Raw genomic sequence first — 15566 nt, 5'->3', positions numbered from 1 at the left:
CAGTGGGATTGGTACAGGGCTGTAGGGAGAGTGTGGGGCAGTGGGATTGGTACAGGGCTGTGGAGAGAGTGTGGGGCAGTGGGTTTGGTACAGGGCTGTGGAGAGAGTGTGGGGCAGTGGGATTGGTACAGGGCTGTGGGGAGAGAGTGGGGCAAAGGGATTGGTACAGGGCTGTGGAGAGAGTGTGGGGCAGTGGGATTGGTACAGGGTTGTGGGGAGAGAGTGGGGCAAAGGGATTGGTACAGGGCTGTGGAGAGAGTGTGGGGCAGTGGGATTGGTACAGGGCTTTGGGGAGAATGTGGGGCAGTGGGATTGGTACAGGGCTGTGGGGAGAGTGTGGGGCAGTGGGATTGGTACAGGGCTGTGGAGAGAGTGTGGTGCAGTGGGATTGGTACAGGGCTGTGGGGAGAGTGTGGGTTAGTGGGATTGGTACAGGGCTGTGGGGAGAGTGGGGCAGTGGGATTGGTACAGAGCTGTGGGGAGAGTGTGGGGCAGTGGGATTGGTACAGAGCTGTGGGGAGAGTGTGGGGCAGTGGGATTGGTACAGGGCTGTGGAGAGATTGTGGGGCAGTGGGATTGGTACAGGGCTGCTGAGAGTGTGTGGGGCAGTGGGATTGGTACAGGGCTGTGGGGAGAGTGTGGGGCAGTGGGATTGGTACAAGGCTGTGGGGAGAGTGTGGGGCAGTGTGATTGGTACAGGGCTGTGGAGAGAGTGTGGGGCAGTGGGATTGGTACAAGGCTGTGGGGAGAGTGGGGCAGTGGGATTGGTACAGGGCTGTGGGGAGAGTGTGGGGCAGTGGGATTGGTACAAGGCTGTGGGGAGATTGTGGGGCAGTGTGATTGGTACAAGGCTGTCGGGAGAGTGCGGGGTAGTGGGATTGGTACAGGGCTGTAGGGAGAGTGTGGGGCAGTGGGATTGGTACAGGGCTGTGGGGAGATTGTGGGGCAGTGTGATTGGTACAAGGCTGTGGGGAGAGTGCGGGGTAGTGGGATTGGTACAGGGCTGTAGGGAGAGTGTGGGGCAGTGGGTTTGGTACAGGGCTGTGGAGAGAGTGCGGGGCAGTGGGATTGGTACAGGGCTGTTGGGAGAGTGTGGGACTGTGGGATTGGTACAGGGCTGTGGGGAGAGTGCGGGGCAGTGGGATTGGTACAGGGCTGTTGGGAGAGTGTGGGTCTGTGGGATTGGTACAGGGCTGTGGAGAGAGTGTGGGGCAGTGGGATTGGTACAGGGCTGTGGGGAGAGTGTGGGGCAGTGGGATTGGTAAAGCCTGTGGGGAGAGTGTGGGGCAGTGGGATTGGTACAGGGCTGTGGAGAGAGTGTGGGGCAGTGGGATTGGTACAGGGCTGTGGGGAGAGTGTGGGGCAGTGGGATTGGTACAGGGCTGTGGGGAGAGTGTGGGGCAGTGGGATTGGTACAGGGCTGTGGAGAGAGTGTGGGGCAGTGGGATTGGCACAGGGCTGTGGGGAGAGTGTGGGGCAGTGGGATTGGTACAGGGCTGTGGGGAGAGTGTGGGGCAGTGAGAGTATTACAGGGCTGTGGAGAGAGTGTGGGGCAGTGTGATTGGTACAGGGCTGGGGAGAGAGTGTGGGGCAGTGGGATTGGTACAGGGCTGTGGGGAGAGTGTGGGGCAGTGGGATTGTCACAGGGTTGTGGAGAGTGTGTGGGGCAGTGTAATTGCTACAGGGCTGTGGGGAGATTGTGGATTAGTGGGATTGGTGCAGGGCTGTGGGGAGAGTTGGGGCAGTGGGATTGGTACAGGGCTGTGGGGAGAGTGTGGGTTAGTGGGATTGGTGCAGGGCTGTGGGGAGAGTGTGGGTTAGTGGGATTGGTGCAGGGCTGTGGGGAGAGTTGGGGCAGTGGGATTGGTACAGGGCTGTGGGGAGAGTTGGGGCAGTGGGATTGCTACAGGGCTGTGGGGAGAGTGTGGGTTAGTGGGATTGGTGCAGGGCTGTGGGGAGATTCTGGGGCAGTGGGATTTCTACATGGCTGTGGGGAAAGTCTGGGGCAGTGGGATTGGTACAGGGCTGTGGAGAGAGTGTGGGGCAGTGGGATTGCTACAGGGCTGTGGCGAGAGTGTGGGGCCGTGGGATTGGCACAGGGTTGTGGGGAGGGTGTGGGGCAGGGAGATTGGTACAGGGCTGTGGGGAGAGTGAGATAGCGGGATTGGTACAGGGCTGTGGAGAGAGTGTGGGGCAGTGGGATTGGTACAGAGCTGTGGGGAGCGTGGGGCAGTGAGATTGGTATCGGCCTGTGGAGAGAGTGTGGGGCAGTGAGAGTATTACAGGGTTGTGGAGAGAGTGTGGGGCAGTGTGATTGGTACAGGGCTGGGGAGAGAGTGTGGGGCAGTGTGATTGGTACAGGGTTGTTGGGAGAGTGTGGGGCAGGCGGATTGGTACAGGGCTGTGTGGGGCAGTGGGATTGGTACAGGGCTGTGTGGAGAGAGTGTGGGGCAGTGGGATTGGTACAAGGCTGTGGGGAGAGTGTGAGAGAGTGGGATTGGTACAGGGCTGTGGGGACTGTGGGGCAGTGGGATTGGTACGGGGCTGTGGGGGGAGTGTGGGGCAGTGAGATTAGTACAGGGCTATGGGGAGAGTGCGGAGCAGTGTGATTAATGTTGGATTGATACAGGGTTATGGGGAGAGAGTGGGGCAGTGGGATTAGTTTTGGATTATTACAGGGTTATGGGGAGAGCGGGGCAGTGGGATTAGTGCGGGATTGATACAGGGCTATGGGGAGAGTGCGGGGCATTGGGATTAGTGTTGGATTGATAGAAGGCTATGGGGAGAGAGTGGGGCAGTGGGATTAGTGTTGGATTGATACAGGGCAATGGGGAGAGAGCGGTGTAATGATCAAAAACATGTCATTCTATAGTGGACACTAGGTGGAGCCGTAGAGCTGTGTAGAGCTGTATAAGACTGCACTACCCAGCTGTATGTATATCAATACTGCATTACCCATGAGGCACTAGGCTACCCACAAGGCAACAGTCAAGATGGAAGATTAGTGCTGGATTGATAGAAGGCTCTGGGGAGAGAGTGGGGCAGTGGGATTAGTGTTGGATTGGTACAGGGCTGTGGGGAGAGTGCGGGGCAGTGAAATTGGAACGGGGTTGTGGGGAAAGTGGGGCAGTGAGATTGGTACAGGGCTGTGGAGAGAGTGTGGGGCAGTGGGATTGGTACAGGGCTGTGGAGACATTGTGGGGCAGTGAGATTGGTACAGGGCTGTCGATAGAGTTTGGGGCAGTGGAGAGAGTGTGGGGCAGTGGGATTGGTACAGGGCTGTTGGGAGAGTGTGGGGCAGTGGGATTGGTACAGGGCTGTGGTGAGATTGTTAGGCAATGAGATTGGTATAGGGCTATGGAGAGAGAGCGGAGCAGTGTGATTAGTGTTGGATTGATACAGGGCTATGGGGAGAGGGTGGGGCAGTGGGATTAGTTTTGGATTGTTACATGGCTATGGGAAGAGAGCCGGGCAGTGGGTTTAGTGCGGGATTGATACAGAGCTATGGGGAGAGAGCGGGGCAGTGGGATTAGTGTTGGATTGATACAAGGCGATGGGGAGAGTGTGGGGCAGTGGGATTAGTGTTGGATTGATACAGGGCTATGGGAGAGAGCGGGGCAGTGGGATTAGTGTTGGATTGATACAGGGCTATGAGGAGAGTATGGGGCAGTGGGATTGGTACAGGGCTGTGGAGAGAGTGTGGGGCAGTGGGATTGGTAAAGGGCTGTGGAGAGAGTGTGGGGCAGTGAGATTGGTATAGGGCTATGGGGAGAGTGCGGGGCAGTAGGATTAGTGCGGGATTGATACAGGGCTTTGGGGAGAGAGCGGGGCAGTGGGAATCGTGTTGGATTGATACAAGGCTATGGGGAGAGAGTGGGGCAGTGGGATCAGTGTTGGATTGATGCAAGGCTATGGGAAGGCAGTGAGGCAGTGGGATTTGTGTTGGATTGATACGGGACTATGGGAGAGAGCGGGGCAGTGGGATTTGTGTTGGATTGATACAGAGCTATGGGGAGAGAGCGGGGCAGTGGGATTAGTGTTGGATTGATACAAGGCTATGGGGAGAGTGTGTGGCAGTGGGGTTAGTGTTGGATTGATACAGGGCTAAGGGGGGAGTATGGGTCAGTGGGATTGGTACAGGGCTGGGGAAAGAGTGTGGGGCAGTGGGATTGGTACAGGGCTGTGGAGAGAGTGTGGGGCAGTGAGATTGGTATAGGGCTATGGGGAGAGTGCGGGGCAGTGGGATTAGTGCGAGATTGATACAGGGCTATGGGGAGAGAGCGGGGCTGTGGGAATAGTGTTGGATTGATACAAGGCTATGGGGAGAGAGTGGGGCAGTGGGATCAGTGTTGGATTGATACAAGGCTATGCGAAGGGAGTGGGGCAGTGAGATTAGTTTTGGATTGTTACATGGCAATGGGAAGAGAGCGGGGCAGTGGGTTTAGTGCAGGATTGATACAGAGCTATGGGGAGAGAGCAGGGCAGTGGGATTAGTGTTGGATTGATACAAGGCTATGGGGAGGGAGTGGGGCAGTGAGATTACTGTTGGATTGATACAGGACTATGGGAGAGAGCGGGGCAGTGGGATTAGTGTTGGATTGATACAGGGCTATGGGGAGAGTATGGGGCAGTGGGATTGGTACAGGGCTGTGGAGAGAGTGTGGGGCAGTGGGATTGGTACAGGGCTGTGCAGAGAATGTGGGGCAGTAAGATTGGTACAGGGCTGTGGAGAGAGTGTGGGGCAGTGGGATTGGTATTGGGCTATGGAGAGAGAGCGTTGCAGTGTGATTAGTGTTGGATTGATACAGGGCTATGGGGAGAGGTGGGGCAGTGGGATTAGTTTTGGATTGTTACATGGCTATGGGAAGAGAGTGGGGCAGTGGGTTTAGTGCGGGACTGATACAGAGCTATGGGGAGGGAGCAGGGCAGTGTTGAATCCGTGATTCTTAAAGTATGATGTTTTCCAATAACTACACGGAGGCTGTAACTTAACAATCAACAGGTGTTTACTGGAGGAGGGTAGTCTAAAGACTGACAGTACAGAGGCATGCTCAAGGCTTATATATACAGGTGTGGTCACTGCTGGTACTGCAGTATACAGGAGCTGTAAAAGTAGTTCTCTCTTAAAGGTACATACACTACAATTCCTCCCCTTTTAGATTAGCAGTACCCATAATGTTCAAATAACAATTAACACTTTAACATGCACATTAAACTGAAATAGTCCATTTATAGATTCAGTCTTTGGGGCGGCTTCCTGATCCTTTCTGGATAGTGCCTTTCCTGAGGTTCTTGTTCTTGGTGTGGAGGCGATTCTGGCCCCTTTTCGTCGGTTATTTCATCAGTTTCCACTGCTACTGTTTCTGAGGTAGATGCTACCGGTATGTCGGGTTCATCCCCAGGGACGCGAGACATGGGGTTGACTCGTTCCTGTGACGCTAAGATCTGGTCGACGTGGCGTCTCACAATGTTCTCCCCGACATCCACTGTGTACATTAATGGCCCCTGCCGTGTGCATATCGTTCCGGGTTGCCATTTCTCTGTTCGGTAGTCACGGGTCAACACTGGTTGTCCTACATTGAAGCTCCTTGTCGGCTTCTCATTGATGTGCTGGAATTGTTTATCCTCAATATTTCTTCGCACATTTGGTCTGAGCAAATCCAGACGAGATCTCAACCTTCGGTTAAAGAACATCATGGCCGGGGTCTGGTTGGTAACTGCATGTGTCGCATTTCTGTAGGCTAACAGGAAATTGTCCACCTTATGCTGTAGTGGAATTTCATCATCGCACATGGCATTTATCGCCTTTTTAAAGGTTTGTACGAACCTCTCAGCCAATCCATTTGTGGCTGGATGATACGGGGCGGATGTGTAATGCCTTACCCCATTCCTTCTCATAAATTTCCGAAACTCTTCGGACACAAACTGTGGTCCATTATCAGAGCAAATCTGCTCTGGCAAGCCGTTCCTGGCAAATATGGTCCGTAGGACTGCAATCGTTTTCTCTGTAGTGGTTGAGGACATTTTTATCACCTCAGGCCATTTCGAGTGAGCATCCACTGCTATTAAAAACATTGAGTCCATGAATGGACCAGCAAAATCAATATGCACCCGTTGCCATGGAGAGGAGGGCCACTCCCATGGGTATAGAGGGGCATGTGGTGGTGCATTTTGGACCTTCTGGCATCCTGAGCAGCTCTTGGTTAGGTCCTCGATTTGTTGATCGATCCCCGGCCACCACACATAAGCCCTAGCAAGGCTTTTCATTTTCACCCCTCCCAGATGACCTTCGTGAAGCTCATTGAGCACTCTCTCCCTTCACTTGGGTGGAATTACCACTCGGGATTCACACATCACTGTCCCCTGGCATACTGACAGCTGTTCTCTTCTGGATGAGAGTGCTGGCAACAGTGAGTCGCCATGTGTTGGCCATCCCCTCACCGTCAAATCATATACCCGAGACAGTGTCGGATCATTGCGGGTCTCCTTCTCTATATCCGCGTTAGTTACTGGCAATCATTCAATTATTGACGAATAGAATATCTCGATAGGGTCCACTGCTGGTGCTTCCTCCACAGTATGCAGTGGCAGGCGTGATAGCCCATCAGCGTTTCCATGCTGTTTCGTGCCTTTATATTCTGTTTCATATTGGTTCGCCCCTAGAAAAAGGGACCATCTTTGTAACCGTTGTGCAGTCATCACCGGAACGCCCTTCTTTGGATTGAAGATGGAGACAAGTGGTTGGTGGTCAGTCAGCAAGGTGAACTTCTGCCCATGCAGATAGTGGTTGAATTTTTTTACTCCCCATACTAGGCTGAGGGCCTCCCTGTCAACCTGGGCGTAGTTGCGCTCGGCTGAGGTTAGTGACTGAGACGCAAAGGCTACTGGCCTCTCCAACCCATCTGGGAATTTGTGCGACAGCACCGCTCCAACACCATAGGGTGACGCATCACATGCCAACCGAATTGGTAGTGCTGGGTTGAAATGGGCCAACACCTCTTTTGATGTGATCAATTCTTTGCACTTCTGGAAAGCTCGTTTACATTCGTCATTCCACTTCTATGGTACCCCCGTTTGCAGTAAGGTGTTCAGTGGGTGTAATACTGTAGACAAATTTGGTAAGAACTTATGGTAGTAGTTTACCAGCCCGAGGAACGACCTCAGTTGTGACACATTTTCCGGTGCTGGAGCCTTGACTACTGCCTCAATCTTTTCAGGGGACTTATGTAACCCCTCTTCATCAATAACGTGGCCACAATACGAGATCTGCTTCTGGAAAAACTCGCACTTGTGGCGATTAGCTCGTAGCCCATATTCCTTTAATCTAGTGAGCACCTTCTCCAGGTTGGCGAGGTGATCACTGTCATTTTCACCCGTGACCAGGATGTCGTCCAAATAACACTGGGTCCCTGGAATCCCTTGCAGGACTTGATCCATTGCCCTTTGCCAAATAGCCGGAGCCGATGCTACCCCGAACACCAGCCGGTTGTACTGGTAGAGACCTTTATATGAGTATTGATCGTGAGGTATTGTTTCGAGGCTTCTTCTACCTCCATTTGCAAGTACGCCTGGGCCAGATCAATTTTGGTGAAGCGTTTACCTCCAGATAGCGAGGCGAAAATATCCTCACTCCGTGGAAGCGGATATTGTACCGTGTGAAGGGCTGGGTTCACTGTCACCTTAAAATCCCCACAGATGCGGACCTTCTTTGGTTCCCCAGGCGTATTACTCAACGACCTCTTCATTACAGGAATGATGGGTGTAGCCCACTCGCTCCAGTCTACTTTGGACAGTACTCCTGAACGTTCCAACCCTTCCAGCTCTGCTTCGACAGCTGGTCGGATCGCATAAAAAACTTTGGGCTTGCATTTTCCTCTATTTTAATCGTTGCTGTTATGCCTTTTAGTGTTCCGAGTCCCTCCTGGAACACTTCTTGTGCGTCAGTTAGCATTTTTGACAGTCATCCAGGTGTGGCGTCGTCATCCTTTTTGGCCTCAACCTTCAGTGCCTGTATGGAATGCCAATCTAATTGTATCTTCCGGATCCATTCACGTCCTAGCAGTGGTTGTCCTCCATCTGGCAATACATATAGGTCCATTTTAGGTATTTCCTGGCCTTTTTATATCACTTTCACCCTTATTTTTCCTTTGGGGTAGACTTTTTGCCCCGTGTACGTCTTCAAGACAATCTCTGTAGCTTTCAAGGGTATATGTGAAAATAGCCGCTTGTAGTCCCTTTGGTTTATGACTGTTAGGGCTGATCCTGTGTCCAATTCCATTTTCACTTGGACTCCGTCTATCTTGAGTGTGACCCAGATAGTCTGGTGATCCTCCATTTTGGTTACCTTATGTAGTTTCAGACAACCCAGCTCCTTGCTTCCGGAGTCTGTATCACTTTTCTGTTCATCTGAACTACTGTCCATCACCTTATGTACCTTTTTGTACTTCTCCTGTGGAGATTTCTTGCTGTTGGTTTTCTTCCCTGGCCTGCAGACTCTTGCTATGTGTCCTGCTTTTCCACACTGTCTGCACACTTGGTCCTTGAACCAACAATCCTTCTGGTCGTGTGTTGTTCTGCCGCAGCGATAGCACTTCACTGCTCCATATGATTCATTGGTGCCATATTCTTGTGGTCTCCGTTGTATCTCTGCAGCGCCCCGTGCGGCTGCTTCGTGCATGCTGAAAGCCTTGTCCAGCGTAAGATCCTTTTCTGATAGAAGCCGTTTCTGGGTTCCTTCACTTTGAAGCCCACACACAAACTTGTCCCTTAACGTATCTGCTAGTCCCACTCCAAACTGGCAGTGTTTCGATAGCTTGCGCAGTTCCGTTAAGTACTCAGCATTACTTTCGTCTTTATGCTGGTTCCTTTTGTGGAACTTAAATCTTTCTGCTATCAGCAGCGGTGTGGGGTTTAAGTGATCCTGTAGGATTTCTACTATGCCTTCAAAATTCTTATCCACGGGCTTCTCTGGGGTTATTAGGTTTCGCAGTAAGCCATAAGTTTTTGCACCCATAGAATTTAACAAAACCAGTGCTTTCCTAGCATCTGGCACTTCATTCACCCTGCAGTACACCTCAATGCGTTCCACATATGTCGCCCAATCTTCGACTTCATTGTCGAACGCAGTGATACTGCCACTCTTCGGCATCCCTGGGTGTGATTTAACTGTCTAAAATGGCATCTCCCGCACTCTCCCTTCTTCTCCGCTGGCACAAAATGGCGTCTCCCGTGCTTTCCTTTCTTCCCGCGCTCGCCCTTCTTCTCCGCTGCGGCTTCTAAAAATGGCGTCTCCCGCGCTCTCCCTTCTTCTCCCCGCGGACGCTGTTCAGCCCTTGAGCCCTGGCTGTGCTCTGCGCGTTCTCCTGTGCGCCTTTCCCGTTGCCGCCGCTCGGTCCTGAACCCGGCTGCTGCTTTACCCTCTCTCTCTGTTTTGTTTTTCCTCGACGCCGCTCGGTATTCAACCCCCAGCTGCACCCTGTGCGCTTCACCCTCTCTCTTACCCCGTCGACGCTGCTCGGCTTTTTCTCTGCCGTCGGTCGGCTCCAGCCGCCGCTGTCCAGGAAGGGTCTGCGCTGTACCTGTTGCCAGTTTGTTGCTGGATCGTCGTGGCTGGGGCACCAAGCCCAGCTCTCAACAGCCTCCCCTGCAATGTTCACTCTCTGCCGGATGACTGGGCGGTTGCTCGTGGTCGATACCCGTGCTTCTGGCCTCGACTTTCTTCCACCGCCCTCCCGGAGCGAATCCTTGAAGGGAAATGCAGAGTTGCAGGTGGATTCGAATCGACCTCGTCGCCACTGTTGAATCCGTGATTCTTAAAGTATGATGTTTTCCAATAACTACACGGAGGCTGTAACTTAACAATCAACAGATGTTTACTGGAGGAGGGTAGTCTAAAGACTGACAGTACAGAGGCATGCTCAAGACTTATATATACAGGTGTGGTCACTGCCGGTACTACAGTACACAGGAGCTGTAAAAGTAGTTCTCTCTTAAAGGTACATACACTGCAGGCAGTGGGATTAGTGTTGGATTGATTCAGGACTATGGGAGAGAGCGGGGCAGTGGGATTACTGTTGGATTGATACAGGGCTATGTGGAGAGTATGGGGCAGTGGGATTGGTACAGGGCTGTGGAGAGAGTGTGGGGCAGTGAGATTGGGACAGGGCTATGGAGAGAGTGTGGGGCAGTAAGATTGGTACAGGGCTGTGGAGAGAGTGTGGGGCAGTGGGATTGGTACAGGGCTGTGGAGAGAGTGTGGGGCAGTGGGATTGGTACAGAGCTGGGGAGAGAGTGTGGGGCAGTGGGATTGGGACAGGGCTGTGGGGAGAGGGTGGGGCAGTGGGATTGGTACAGGGCTGTGGGGAGAGGGTGGGGCAGTGGGATTGGTACAGTGCTGTGAAGAGAGTGTGGGGCAGTGAGATTGGTACAGGGCTGTGGAGAGTGTGTGGGGCAGTGGGATTGGTACAGGGCTCTGGGGAGTGTGTGGGGCAGTGGGATTGGTACAGGGCTGTGGAGAGAATATGGGGCAGTGGGATTGGTACAGTGCAGTGGGGAGAATGTGGGGCATTGGGATTGGTACAGGGCTGTGGGGAGAGTGTGGGGCAATGGGATTGATACAGGGTTGTGGGGAGAGTGTGGGGCAATGGGATTGGTACAGGGTTTCTGGGGAGAGTGTGGGGCAGTGGGGTTGGTACAGGGCTTTGGGGAGAGAGTGGGGCAGTGGGATTGGTACAGGGCTGTGGGGAGCGTGTGGGGCAGTGAGATTGGTACAGGGCTGTGGAGAGAATGTGGGGCAGTGGGATTGGTACAGGGTTGTGGGGAGAGAGTGGGGCAATGGGATTTGTACAGGGCTGTGGGGGAGAGTGTGGGACAGTGGGACTGGTACAGGGTTGTGGGGAGAGTGTGGGGCAGTGGGATTGGTACAGGGTTGTAGGGAGAGTGTGGGGCAGTGGGATTTGTACAGGGTTGTGGGGAGGGTGTGGGGCAGGGAGATTGGTACAGGACTGTGGGGAGAGTGTGAGACAGTGGGATTGGTACAGGGCTGTGGAGAGAGTGGGGCAGTGGGATTGGTACAGGGCTGTGGGGAGCGTGGGGCAGTGAGATTATTGCAGGGCTGTGGAGAGAGTGTGGGGCAGTGGGATTGGTACAGGGCTGTGGGAAGTGTGGGGCAGTGAGATTGGTACAGGGCTGTGGGGAGTGTGGGGCAGTGGGATTGGTACAGGGCTGTGGAGAGAGTGTGGGGCAGTGGGATTGGTACAGGGCTGTGGGGAGTGTGGGGCAGTGAGATTGGTACAGGGCTGTGGAGAAAGTGTGGGGCAGTGGGATTGGTACAGGGCTGTGGAGAGAGTGTGGGGCAGTGAGATTGGTACAGGGCTCTGGGGAGAGTGTGGGGCAGTGGGATTAGTGTTGGATTGCTCCAGCAAAGATATGGCATAGACAATGGGCCGAATCGCCTCCTCGTGTGCTGTAAGGTTGAATGATTCTATTTATTTGTGACCTTTTTGATTTTCTGCCTTAGGTGAGGCTGGGTTTTGGAAGATTACAGGCTCTATGTCACGCCCGGAAAGTTGCTAAACATTATAAAGAAACTCGCAGGCGGATGATCCTTTTCCAGGCACGGTGCCGGGGCTACTTGATTCGGCAAAATAACGGCAAGCGACTGGAAGCTCTGACCATTATCCAGGCCTACACGAGGGGGATGCTGATTCGAAAGAGCTATCGGAAAAAGAAGAGAGATGTAGGTGATGTAGCCGTGAAAGAAAGAACTTGCATTTATAAAGCACCTTTCACACCTGAAATTGCTTTACAGCCAGTGAAGTACTTTTGAAGTGTAGTCAGCACTGCACTGGAGTGTCAGCCTGGATTCGGTGTTTAAGTCTGTAGAGGGGGCTCTACTGTTGTAAGCCTCGGTCTGTCATTGTCGACAGATTGTGGCTCCTGTAGTCTGCAGGGCTCTTCTGCCCTTCTTATGCCCCTCTCCGCCTATTCGGGCGATACAGTGCCATCCCTGCTGCAGATCTGTTTTGGCTGCGGGCATCCCGCTGGGAGTCTGCTGTGCCTGGGTAACGCCAGCAACCCTGAAAATGGTCCTGGGTGTGTGAGGGGGGGGATCGGGGGGTGGGGGTGGGGGATTGGGGGGTGTGGGGTGCGATCGGGGGGTGTGGGGGGGTGGATCGGGGGTGTGGGGAGGGATCAGGGGGTGTGGAGTGATCTGGGGTGTGTGGGGGGGTTCGGGGGGGGCGTGTGGGGGGGTTTGGGGCGCGTGTGGGAGGGATTGGGGGTGTGGGGGGGATAAACATAGAAACAGAAGATAGGAGCGGAGTAGGCCATTCGGCCCCTCGACCCTGTCCCTGCCTTCTCCCCATATCACTTGATCCCTTTAGCCTTAAGAAATATATCTAACTCCTTCTTGAATATATTTAATGAATTGGACTCAACTGCCTTTTGTGGTAGAGAATTCCACAGGTTCACCACTCTCTGGGTGAAGAAATTCTTCCTCATCTCTGTCCTAAATGGCCTACCCCTTATCTTTAGACTGTGACCCCTGGTTCTGGACTCCCCGACCATCGGGAACATCCTTCCTACATCTAGTCTGTCTAGTCCTGTCAGAATTTTATAAGTTTCAATGAGATCCCCTCTCATTCTTCTAAACTCCACGAGTACAAGCCCAATCGACCCAATCTCTCCTCATACGTCATTCCTGCCATCCCAGGTATCAGCCTGGTGAATCTTCGCTGCACTCCCTCCATGGCAAGAACATCCTTCCTCAGATAAGGCGACCAAAACTGCACACAATACTCAAGGTGTGGTCTCACCAAGGCCCTGTACAACTGCAGCAAGACATCCTTGCTCCTGTACTCGAATCCTCTTGCTAGCGGGGTGTGGGGGGGGATCGGGGGGTGTGTGTGGGGGGGATCGGGGGTGTGTGTGGGGGGTTCGACGGATGTGTGGGGGGGATCGGGTGGTGAGTGTGGGGGGGGGATCGGGTGGTGAGTGTGGGGGGGGGATCGGGTGGTGAGTGTGGGGGGGATCGGGTGGTGAGTGTGGGGGGAGCAAGTTGTGTGTGTTTGGGGGGATCGGGGTGTGCGTGTGGGGGGATTGTGGGGTGTGGGGGAATCGTGGGGCGATTATGGGGGGATCGCGGGGTGTGTGGTGGGGATCTGGGGGGTGAGTGTGGGGGTGATCGGGGTGTGTGTGTGGGGGGATCGCGGGGTGTGTGGTGGGGATCGGGGGGGTGAGTGTGGGGGTGATCGGGGTGTGTGTGTGGGGGGATCGCGGGGTGTGTGGTGGGGATCGGGGGGGTGAGTGTGGGGGTGATCGGGGTGTGTGTGTGGGGGGATCGCGGGGTGTGTGGGGGGGATCGCGGGGTGTGTGGGGGTGATCTGGGGGGTGAGTGTGGGGGTGATCGGGGTGTGTGTGTGGGGGGATCGCGGGGTGTGTGGTGGGGATCGGGGGGGGTGAGTGTGGGGGTGATCGGGGTGTGTGTGTGGGGGGATCGCGGGGTGTGTGGTGGGGATCGGGGGGGTGAGTGTGGGGGTGATCGGGGTGTGTGTGTGGGGGGATCGCGGGGTGTGTGGGGGGGATCGCGGGGTGTGTGGGGGTGATCTGGGGGGTGAGTGTGGGGGTGATCGGGGTGTGTGTGTGGGGGGATCGCGGGGTGTGTGGTGGGGATCGGGGGGGTGAGTGTGGGGGTGATCGGGGTGTGTGTGTGGGGGGATCGCGGGGTGTGTGGTGGGGATCGGGGGGGTGAGTGTGGGGGTGATCGGGGTGTGTGTGTGGGGGGATCGCGGGGTGTGTGGTGGGGATCGCGGGGTGTGTGGTGGGGATCGGGGGGGTGAGTGTGGGGGTGATCGGGGTGTGTGTGTGGGGGGATCGCGGGGTGTGTGGTGGGGATCGGGGGGGTGAGTGTGGGGGTGATCGGGGTGTGTGTTTGGGGGGATCGCGGGGTGTGTGGTGGGGATCGGGGGGGTGAGTGTGGGGGTGATCGGGGTGTGTGTGTGGGGGGATCGCGGGGTGTGTGGTGGGGATCGGGGGGGTGAGTGTGGGGGTGATCGGGGTGTGTGTGTGGGGGGATCGCGGGGTGTGTGGGGGAATCGCGGGGTGATTATGGGGAGGATCGCGGGGTGTGTGGGGGAATCGCGGGGTGATTATGGGGAGGATCGCGGGGTGTGTGGTGGGGATCTGGGGGGTGAGTGTGGGGGTGATCGGGGTGTGTGTGTGGGGGGATCGCGGGGTGTGTGGTGGGGATCTGGGGGGTGAGTGTGGGGGTGATCGGGGTGTGTGTGTGGGAGGATCGCGGGGTGTGTGGTGGGGATCTGGGGGGTGAGTGTGGGGGTGATCGGGGTGTGTGTGTGTGGGGGGATCGCGGGGTATGTGGGGGGATCGGGGTGTGTGTGTGGGGGTGATCGGGGTGTGTGTGTGGGGGGATCGCGGGGTGTGTGGTGGGGATCGCGGGGTGTGTGGTGGGGATCGGGGGGGTGAGTGTGGGGGTGATCGGGGGTTGTGTTTGGGAGTGGATCGAGAATGTAATGTGTTTGTGGGTTTAGGAAACATAAGGTGAAGCGTCTAAATATTTCCCTTTTTAAACTCTCTGCAGCTTCATAGGCGCCTTGAAGCAGAAAAGCTTCACTTTGCTGAGGAGCAGCGTCTGGTGAAGGTGGTGGGACTGACGCTGGCCAAACAGGAGGCCGACAAGAAAAAGTCGGTACGAGCAGCCCCTCACAATCCAGCCTCGCAAATACTTTACGGAACAATCTTCACTGTGGAATTATTTTCACATGACTGGTATCTGATGGCTCTGATACTTGGTCCTAAAGGGACCTAAACTCCCACACTGGCTTCAGGTTACATGCCCCAACTCCGGCCATGTATCCCACCCTAGGAACCTTGCAAAAACTGGTGCACACCCCCAAAAACTCAGACAACTTCGCTTAATAGAAACTTATACATGTCAAAAAGCAGCCTTAAATAGAAGCCTATTTCTAAGGCCGCTGCATTAAGATGACTGAATAAATTTAAATTCCTTTTATTAATTACAAGAAATTTCCATAACTATTGTTTTGGTAATCACAGTCTGTTTTTCTGTGAAAACCAAATCCCAGCACCTTGCCATGTGAGAAGAGACAGTTACAGTAAAAAAAAGGACTTGCCTTTATATAGCGCCATTCCCGGCCTCAGGATGTCTCACATTGCTTTACAGCCAATGAAGTGGTTTTGAAGTGTAGTCACTGTGGTAATGTAGGAAACGCGGCAGTCAATTTGAGCACAGCAAGCTCCCACAAACTGCAACGTGATAATCATAGAATCATAGAATAATACCGCACAGGAGGAGGCCATTCGGCCCATCGAGTCTGCGCACGCTCTTTTGAAGAGCAATCCAGTTAGTCCCACTCCCCTACTCTTTCCCCATATCATAGAGTCATAGAGTCATAGAGTTATACAGCACGGATAGAGGCCCTTCGGCCCATCGTGTCCGCGCCGGCCATCACGCCCTGTCTAATCTAATCCCATATTCCAGCATTTGGTCCGTAGCCTTGTATGCTATGGCATTTCAAGTGCTCATCCAA

General features: G+C 54.5%; 1 protein-coding gene across 1 annotated transcript in view; it reads left to right on the top strand.

The window, feature by feature from the left end:
• LOC147116084 (unconventional myosin-VIIa-like) overlaps positions 1 to 15566 on the top strand; it is a 507950-nt gene that overhangs the window by 299004 nt on the left and 193380 nt on the right. Inside the window, exons 20-21 of the mRNA XM_085992002.1 lie at positions 11519 to 11737; positions 14597 to 14704. Coding sequence (XP_085848128.1) covers positions 11519 to 11737; positions 14597 to 14704 — 327 coding nt within the window. The remainder of the gene's footprint in view (positions 1 to 11518; positions 11738 to 14596; positions 14705 to 15566) is intronic.

Source organism: Somniosus microcephalus, chromosome 6 (genome assembly GCF_052327205.1).
Source record: "Somniosus microcephalus isolate GS21.2 chromosome 6, FLI_Smic_1.0, whole genome shotgun sequence".
Classification (NCBI taxonomy): domain Eukaryota; kingdom Metazoa; phylum Chordata; class Chondrichthyes; order Squaliformes; family Somniosidae; genus Somniosus; species Somniosus microcephalus.
This window is presented reverse-complemented; position numbering and strand designations above follow the sequence as displayed.